Below are 8,802 nucleotides of genomic sequence, written 5' to 3' on the forward strand. Positions count from 1 at the left end.
CTTTTTAATTAAGGAAAACATTTTGTTTCGACAAAAATTACTTAATTTATTGTTGTAATATTTATAATATTTTCAAAATAATCTTACCAATACGTTGTTTTCAATATAAGCGCTATTTCATCATATTTCTCTTTGAAACGATCACTCGACATCTTTTTGCTTGCATTTAGAATTTCTGGTGGATACTTTTGTTCCGGCGGTGTCATCGCGCAAGCTAAAGCCAATGCCTAAGAAAATCCAGATATTTAATAATGTTGATCAAAACTGTATAATATCGCAAACAACTTACTTGTAAAACAGATTGTTCCGCCAATCCAATGCGAAGCTTTCCAGCTAATAATCTAACTAGATATCTTGCTTCTATATTTCGGCACGCTACAAACAGCGTCTGAATTTTATCCAACTTTTTCGATAGAGACTGTAGAAAAAAAATTTTTATTTTACATAAATATAATACAATTTACGATTTATTTATTCCTACATAAATCTTTTAATTTCTCATTATTTAATCTTTTTCTGAAACCAAATATATATTACACAATCTTTATATTTCTCGTAATTCTTCTTTAATTATTTAAAAATCAAAATTAATTTAAAAATTTTTTAAATCTAAATCAAAGAGAAAATTTTTACAATAATACAAATTAATTGTAATTAATTTGTAATTTATGATATAAATTTAAAATTTCTCAAGTCTTTATTTTTTATAATTCAAACCTCGTTACTTTGTAATTTTTTTTTAATTTTACATATTCATATTAATCATAAAAAATCATAATTAGAGCAGTTGCATGTGTTACCGCATGTCCTGTCATCTGAGCAATTTCCATCAATCTGGAATATACATTGGGAACTGTCAATGGCGCCGGTTGAAACATAGTTCTCTGATTAGATTTACTATTTTCCGCTATAATTCCCAAATCGCCAACCTCCTGGACATCGGTTCTAATTTGCGCCAATGTTCTACCAGTACATTGCGCTATCGCCTTCATCAGATTCGTATCAGCGATTCCAAACTCAACTCCTAAAATTTAAATAGTTATTTTTAAACAAACTTAATTGGTTTCTTCTGAATTTTGAATAATTAATATCATTATTAACCTTCATACGCTGGCGCTAATTGATTAAGGCACAGATAAACGCTCGGCAAAAGATCCTTGGGGCTCAGAACTATGACAGACCGGAAGTAATTTGATAGTATCTCTATTATCTTTAATCTTGCACTAGTTTCTTCGATGATCTCCAAAGTGCGCGCGAATGCGCTATATGGAGTTCTGTAAGCGAATTTCAAAAGGGAGAAGTTTTTAAATATTGGTACAAAATTTTCATGGTTTCTTATAGTAAATTAAAACCTAAAAATACAAAATTATATTTCAACTCACTTGTCTCCTCGTTTCCAACACGCATCGTCTATCGGATGATAGATGGACGCGCTGGGGTTGTAAGATTGGTTGGCACTTTTTCCATTGTTCACTTTGTCACCTTTCACGTCGCCCTTTTGCTTAGATACTGCAACACAATTTCAAATACATAATTGTTCGAAATAAAATATTTAAAGTTTATACTATTCTTTAAATTCATTTAAATCTGTATTTTAAAATTCAATACGCAACTTTTTCAAAGTACTCTTAAATTGTTGAATACTTACTAAAAAAGTTGGGCACTTTCTTAGCCTTTTTTTCGGATGTAGGCTCTTTCTTCAGATTTTTTTCATCCTTAGAGGGAGTCTGTGATTTCTCAGGTGTAGACTCTTTTTTTGAACTTTCATTCTTAGAGGGAGTCTGCGACTTCTCAGGTGTAGACTTTTTCTTCGGACTTAGATTTTTCTCTTCATTGTTCGAAGCACTTTCGTTTGCATCATTATCAGAAGCGTTATCAGAAACATTTTTATTTATATTGCTGGACTTGTCTACACTTTCAGTCTTCTTCTCCTCGTTATCGGTCTCTGATTTTTTTGGACTTTCAGGTAACTATAATCACCATTTATACATATAAGAAAAGTTTATAGAATACTTAGAAATTTATAGAGTTTGATCGAAACCACATTTTAATCTCCAGCCAAAAATAAATATTCAATTTTGATTCAATTTCGGCCAAAAACAAAACTGAAACTGAAACTTAAATAAGTCTTAAGAAAAACAATTTTAAAAGAATTTGAACTTACAGATAGGTGAGTCTCATCATCACTAGAATCTACTAGTTGCACTATCTTGGACCATTTCTTTTTCACAGATTTCTTTACTTTTTCTATCTCATTGAACTTTGATTTCTTCGTTGAAAATGTAGATTCTTCTTTTTTGTTTTTCTCTTCAGCTATACTGTTTTCTATATGATTATTTTTCTCAGCGTTATTTTCAGCCTCTTCCTTCTTTTTCTTTTTACCAGAAATATCTTTTAATTGCTTTTTTTCTGCCTTTTTTGATGCTCTAGGGGAAAGCTTACTAGGCTTAATTTTTGGGGTAGTTCCTTAAAGATAATTACAGAGATATATCATTGTTGAAATATTTATAGTTTGACAGAGTAATTACCTAGTTTGCGAGGCTTAACACTTGGCGAAGGTGTCTTGGAAAGTGTCTTTGACTTTGTACGTTTAACATTATTCGAAGGTGAACTGCAAAACCGATTTATAAGAAAACAAATAAATACAAATAGAGACTTTTAATAATTTAAAATATTAATGCTTCAACATATAAATTATTGAGTTTAATTACCTGGAACTATTGCTGCTATCTCTTTTCCGTTTGCCATTCTCCGTCGCATTCTGATTCTGTTTGTCCGACAAGTTGTGGCTGTTGGTTGTATGTAGCCAATTAAAAATAACAAATCGACTGCGAGCTGCGACTGTGAACTCTAGCCGTCGAATCGGCAGAGCCAGCGAGCTCAAGCGCGTAGTGAGGATTTTCAGCATAATCGACTATCATAGAGAAAGAGACTATTAATAGTAAAACATACCTCTCCGAATTATCCTGGCCTGAATTCTCCTTCTTGGATGATATCTTAATGAAAAAGGAACTATAAAGATAAAGCAAATGACAAACACTTATCTATGTACAAATAATTATTATCCTAATTAATCGAATCGTGTATTTATAATTATAGATTAAGTTATGTCAAATTGTTAAATAATTATTATATTTACTCACTCTATACGACGCTGCGCCATTATTATGCTTCTACGCGTTTGACAGATTTCCCGCGTTTATTTTATGGCATGACGATGACATAACCTCACTTTCATAAATACTATAGATAGAAAAGTCTGACAGCATCAATGCCGGCACACTAGCGCCAATTGAAAAAGTGAATATCAACTATATAGCAACATACAATATCAATATTTCCGCTACTTAGTTCCTGTCCGTGCTACACCCACTTTCAAAATTATATACTGCATTTATACATAGAATATAATAATTTACATCTACGTATATACAATGTGAACTTAGACTGCCTTTATTTATAGTTTTAGTTTACAAATAAAATTAGGATTTAAAAAAAAAGATAAACTGACTGCTGCTATAACTCTGAAGTCTTTATAAATAATCATTAAACAACTGAGATCCAATTGCAACTGAGATTCCTGCACGAATGTAAGAACTTTTTTCGGTTTCACTTGCTGTTAGTTAATTCTTAGAAAAATTCTTTGTAGAAAATATTTAAATTAAAAAAAAAAAAAAGAGTAAATTGAACCTAAACTGAAATTAATCTTGTGGGACCGAGCCTTACAAATGCAAGAATCATATTCTTAAATTAGAAATTGATTTTTAAACGTTTTGGTTGTATTGAAAACAAAAATATCTTATTTATAAATACTTAACTTTATTTAACAAATAACAAATATAAGTCAAATTATATTCAAGATTCCACAGCTAGCTTTAATCTCACCAATGTTCGAAAAGCGTGTCGCAGTTCCTGTTCTGCCATAACAGCGACTTGACCTATTCTATTATTTCTACCGCGCGTTAATAGACGAGCGATGCGCTTGTTGGGGCATGTAATGGATACCAGTGCATTGACACTGTCATCGGGTGCTGGATCAAAGTGCTCTAACTTCACCAGTAAACGATAAGGAACCTCATTCGGTAAAATGTCTAGCAGCTTTGCTCTTACTGTCTGCCATATTATATCCTGACATGTATTATCACTGTAAACATGTCCTTCATACTCCCAGGCTCGTGGCTTAGCTGAATCTAACAAATAAGTCTGCAAAACATAAAAAAAAAGTAATGGACTAGATGTTATAATATTTCAAATATGGAAATTATAATTTCTAAAAATTATGTTATAAATTATAATTTATTATCACTTGTGTCTAATTCTTTACAGTAATTGCAAATTTACCCTCAAGTCGTCAACACCGTCCCCAGTCAAAGCAGATATCATAAATACATCATAGAAATCCGGAGACTTCTTGCTTTTGGTCAAAGTGTATACAAAATCTAACAATACCTCCTTCTTCTTTATTCTGTCTACTTTGTTAATGACCAGAATTATAGGAATCTTCTTTCTTATATCTTCTGTCAAAAGTTCTAATATATTTGTATCAATTTTATGTCTAGTATATATATTTTCTGCATCCTGCACAATTCCTATAATATCTGCCACATTCAAGGAGGTTTTCTGATCTTTTCTGAAGCTGTCGGCTAACTTGAACTTTTTACATTCAGTCAGAGAAACCATACCAGGTGTATCCATAAATATAAGCTGAATATCACCTTCACAATAAATTGCATGTGCTTTGGTTTGTGTGGTGTGTACTTTGCAGGATACGGGGCATATCTAACAACATAATATAAAAAGATATATATATATATAATAGAAAAAATATAAATTACTGTAATAAATTTTTGCAAAATGTTCTTTGTTTTTAAAGTGCAAGCAAGAGATATAAATAATATACTTCAATTATTTACATTACATTTATATAAAAAATGAAAATAATTACCGATCGTTTAATAAGTTGATTAACGAGTGTGCTTTTTCCGACATTTGGCGCGCCTAGAAAAGCGATCTTCAAAGATTTTTCAGCTTCACGACGTATCGATGTACGATTTTCATTGGATTGTAAAGTAAATTCTTGCGGATCATTCGAAATGCAGATAGTGCTTGAGAAACATTGCCGTAAATAACGCGCACTCGCGCGAATCGAGTACCTCTTGATCGTAAATAACATTTCGTGTTTAAGACATCAAAGTGATTTTGAGAAGTTTTATATGCACGTTGAATAGTTCTCTGAAATTGTGCTTCTTTTTATTGTTTTATTTTTTCTTATATTGTTTCATGAACATTACATCGCAGTGTGTAAGTTATATTTACATGAGCGATTTCTTCTTCTTTTAGATAGCTAATTTTCAAGTCACAAAATCGTAGTGATTTATTTATCAAAGATTTAATTTTCTAGTATAGGCTGTGATTAATTAATAGATTCTTGAAAATTATACACTCTCATGTGACATCACCATCGACGTGATACATAAAGGTGCCTTTTCAAGCTGACGACATTCCGACTGACACTCATCTTAATGTCAAATGGTCACGTGATAAAAATTAACTCTTGATCTATATAATACAGATGTCTGTGCTTGATATCTATTTATCAATTTTACATGTGATTTGTTAAGCGTCAAACATTAACAAGGCAATTTAAAACTGTTTATTTTTCTTTTATAATATAAATATCAAAATACAATAGTAATTAAAAATATTAAAAATCAGTTTTTATTGTACAAGAAATGCCTTTGTTATTTCATATAATTTCTAAGTAAAATATTAAATTTATCTAATCTACATTGTTTTATTATTTAGAGTAATCTAAATAACAAAAAACACATTTTAAGACACATTTTTAGATATTCTAGTTTAATAAAATTAATATTTTTCAAAATTAACTTAACTTGAGTTAATTCAATCTTAACATAATAATCTTAACTTCAATTTCATAAACTTTAAGTTTTTGTTTATTCAACTTTTAACTTGACTATTTTAATTTTATAGATCATTAATTTTAACTTAATTTAGTTAATTAAAAAAAAACATTTATTTATCTAATCTTATACATCGTTAATAAAAACTGATTATGAATTGTCAGCCTGTTTCCTTTAGAAAAAATTTATAAAACAGAACTATTTCCAAATAAGATTAGAGCTGATTTGATTGGTCATGCCAATTATTACTACCGTCTCGAATCGGCGTCGATTTAGCGCATCTCGCGCACAACTTCACGTCGTACCTCGTGCGTCGTCATTAGTGAAGCAATGGCGAACAACGACGACTCGCGCGAGGATAGATGTCTGTGATTGTTTGTTATCAATGCATGTCTATCGTAGCCTGTGACTTTCATTGATCTTTTTGCTCCTTCTCGCTGAAGACGGCGCAAGGCGAGAAATATTGCACCTCGAAAAGACTGTGCGTTTGTTTATAGAAGAGAAGGGTGAGGAAAAAAAAAGTGATAACCGGAGTAGCGCGACTTCGACAGAAACGAGAACATAAAAACGCGGAAATAACGTGAGAATATTGGATCCTGATACTTATTTCTTGTCAATTGCATCACGCCGATCACGCCGATGCTCAATGACAGATAAACGAAGCTCGATCCATGAACGTGTTGAGGTCGCCTGCGACACGTTGGTGAACAGACACGGAGGACAAGTGAATGTCGCAGACGCCTCTTAGCAGTTTCAGCTGACTCCTTGAGAGGATCAGCACGTTCTACTGATTCTTTACTCTGTTAGTTTGCATTTATAAATTTCTCTGTCTAAGACCTGTCTTAAAGGCAGGAGGTAAGCCTGTTGCACACAGGACGCATCAACGCATAATGAATGCTCGCATGGAAAAGCAGCTTTATGTATAGCAAGAAACAATGCAATAATCAATTGGACTCAGATCTGAAAGAGTGATGCATTAATGTGTTCTGGATGCAACAGGCCATACAACTGAAAAGGAAACGGATCGAGCGATACTAGTTAGGGTTTATTCTCTGCGCCTTTTTTCCTGCACTTTCTGCACTTTTCTGATACAGTTGCTGTAGGATTCCCTTTACTCCGGATCCCTCGCCCTACTGGAACAGCTGGCTCCCTTTAAACTGATTTTTTTTCACACTATACTATTATGTTATATATTTACTGTGTGGTTATATATATAAAGTGAAAAAAAACGAGCGAAAGAGCACTTGATGACATTTTATTTTTTCTATATGTTGTTAGAACAAAAGTGGATAAAGAGGTTACAGAAGCAGTAAAAACAGAACTGTTTATAATATTCTATATGTTTTTGATATTGATAATGATCCAATCGCGATTGAAATGTTTGTTTATTGCTAACACATTGTATTAAACCTTAACTAAAAGATATAATTGTTTTTCTTTATTTATATTCCAATACTTATGTTACTTATATTCTTACATTAACTATGTAATTGAATAATTTTTTGGCTTGTAACCCTTTTTTTCTCGTTTTGTATTTTTTTCTTTTTTTTCTTTTTTTTATTTTTAATAAATTAAATGAGCGTTTCCATCAATTTTCTTGGCTGCACTTTTGCATAATTGTTTACTTTGAAAAATGAATAAATACACGAATAAATAAATGAATAAATACAACTGAAAAAAACTCGATTTTATTTTCTATTTATTATAATAATTTTTTACATAAATATTTGTAATATTCATAACATATTTGGTTATTTTTAAATATATAAAATAATGAGCATCTAAAATATCTATTTTTTAGTCATTCAATTCTATTCTTTTCTATTGTGTAACTGTGCACTTTTAACATTCATTAAAACGCCAATTATTTTATTTATTTAACTGATAAATACATGGTGCTCTTTTCAGAACATCATACAGCATGACAATGCACCTTTAAGATAGAAGATGAACTTTACCAGTATCATTGACAATAAGTTTATAACAGACAATGAGTAATATACATCAAAAACTGATAGAACGTATCTATTCAAAATATATGATCAGTGGGACTTGGGATCGATCCCGACGAGCAGGAGAGTTGCAAGTTGAAGGAAATGTTCAAGAAGGATCGTGCATAATTCTTACATCGACAAGAAATCATTGTAGAGTAAGTAGTGATACTATCTAAAGTTTAGCTCCCATTGTGTATGAGAAAAAGTTAAAATAAAAGTATTGATTATTCTGATAAAAAACTGATTGAGAATTTGCTGATAAAAATTGTTCATAAAAAGAGATAAAGGAAAGTCTGTCAAAATTTGTCTTTATTTGATAGAAAGTTTTTTGAGGCTTGATAGAGAATTTATAGATTTTTATGGCGTCTTTTAAAATGTCTTTAAATCTTGTTGTTAATATAAAAAGAGAAAAAAGGAAATGAATTTTAATTAGAATAAAAATATATTTTAAACTGTATTTCTGCCGCGTTTCTTTGTGCATCAGTTTATTTCTTGGCCTTTCATAAAAATACACAACAAAGCCATTGAATATTTACTGAGACACAGGCTATGATTTATAGCCAAAAAATTAAAAATGCTATCTTCATTAGTTAACGATGGATCTCTGAATCCGCTGCAGTGACTTCCTGATGCACTTCTGGCTCAACAAACCGCCGGGCAGGTTCGGTGGCCGATATCCCGCCACACCTATGCCCAAATCACACAGTAAGTGTACCAAAGTATATAATGAATCCAGCAAAGTACGAGCAAAAGATAAAGGATATGAAAATTATATATATTACAATTCTATTTGCTTGTGGGTATATATATGTGTGTGTGTGTGTGTGTGTGTGTGTGTGTGTGTGTGTGTGTGTGTGTGTGTGTGTGTGTGTGTGTGTGTGTGT

General features: G+C 31.4%; 3 protein-coding genes across 6 annotated transcripts in view; 1 reads left to right on the top strand and 2 right to left on the bottom strand.

Moving 5' to 3' along the window:
* LOC108693079 (DNA ligase 1) overlaps positions 1-3,222 on the bottom strand; it is a 5,538-nt gene extending 2,316 nt beyond the window's left edge. Inside the window, exons 1-11 of one of the 2 annotated variants that reach the window (XM_018201764.1) lie at positions 3,144-3,222; positions 2,953-3,012; positions 2,712-2,789; positions 2,529-2,611; positions 2,165-2,466; positions 1,649-1,970; positions 1,383-1,509; positions 1,102-1,274; positions 801-1,024; positions 290-418; positions 88-227 (exon numbers count right to left, since the gene is read on the bottom strand). In XM_018201764.1, coding sequence (XP_018057253.1) covers positions 88-227; positions 290-418; positions 801-1,024; positions 1,102-1,274; positions 1,383-1,509; positions 1,649-1,970; positions 2,165-2,466; positions 2,529-2,611; positions 2,712-2,789; positions 2,953-3,012; positions 3,144-3,163 — 1,658 coding nt within the window. In that variant the 5' untranslated portion in view covers positions 3,164-3,222. Of the gene's footprint in view, positions 1-87; positions 228-289; positions 419-800; positions 1,025-1,101; positions 1,275-1,382; positions 1,510-1,648; positions 1,971-2,164; positions 2,467-2,528; positions 2,612-2,711; positions 2,927-2,952; positions 3,013-3,143 lie in introns of those variants that run through there. The other variant, XM_018201763.1, reaches the window with a different exon arrangement.
* Positions 3,223-3,855: 633 nt separating this feature from the next.
* LOC108693080 (GTPase Era, mitochondrial) lies at positions 3,856-5,454 on the bottom strand. Its single transcript, XM_018201767.1, has 3 exons — positions 4,946-5,454; positions 4,342-4,779; positions 3,856-4,203 (listed from the first exon to the last, which is right to left on the bottom strand). Exons 1-3 carry the CDS (start codon positions 5,171-5,173, stop codon positions 3,856-3,858), a joined length of 1,014 nt encoding a protein of 337 aa, XP_018057256.1. The 5' UTR covers positions 5,174-5,454.
* An 807-nt stretch (positions 5,455-6,261) lies between these two features.
* The window catches only part of LOC108693113, a 4,574-nt gene continuing 2,033 nt past the window's right edge, over positions 6,262-8,802 (top strand). For 2 of the 3 annotated variants that reach the window (XM_018201819.1, XM_018201821.1), the window contains exons 1-3: positions 6,262-6,726; positions 7,833-8,073; positions 8,509-8,623. In XM_018201819.1, coding sequence (XP_018057308.1) covers positions 8,548-8,623 — 76 coding nt within the window. In that variant the 5' untranslated portion in view covers positions 6,262-6,726; positions 7,833-8,073; positions 8,509-8,547. Of the gene's footprint in view, positions 6,727-7,154; positions 7,222-7,832; positions 8,074-8,508; positions 8,624-8,802 lie in introns of those variants that run through there. The other variant, XM_018201820.1, reaches the window with a different exon arrangement.

This window comes from Atta colombica, unplaced genomic scaffold (assembly GCF_001594045.1).
Source record: "Atta colombica isolate Treedump-2 unplaced genomic scaffold, Acol1.0 scaffold88, whole genome shotgun sequence".
Lineage (NCBI taxonomy): Eukaryota > Metazoa > Arthropoda > Insecta > Hymenoptera > Formicidae > Atta > Atta colombica.

Bases quoted from the DNA above. Each gene is read 5' to 3' on its own strand.
- LOC108693080 (XM_018201767.1), bottom strand. From the start codon at position 5,173: ATGTTATTTACGATCAAGAGGTACTCGATTCGCGCGAGTGCGCGTTAT. The intron at 4,780-4,945 runs GTAATTATTTTC...TTATGTTGTTAG, and splicing joins ATCAACTTATTAAACGATCG to ATATGCCCCGTATCCTGCAA. The intron at 4,204-4,341 runs GTAAATTTGCAA...TATGTTTTGCAG, and splicing joins ACGGTGTTGACGACTTGAGG to ACTTATTTGTTAGATTCAGC.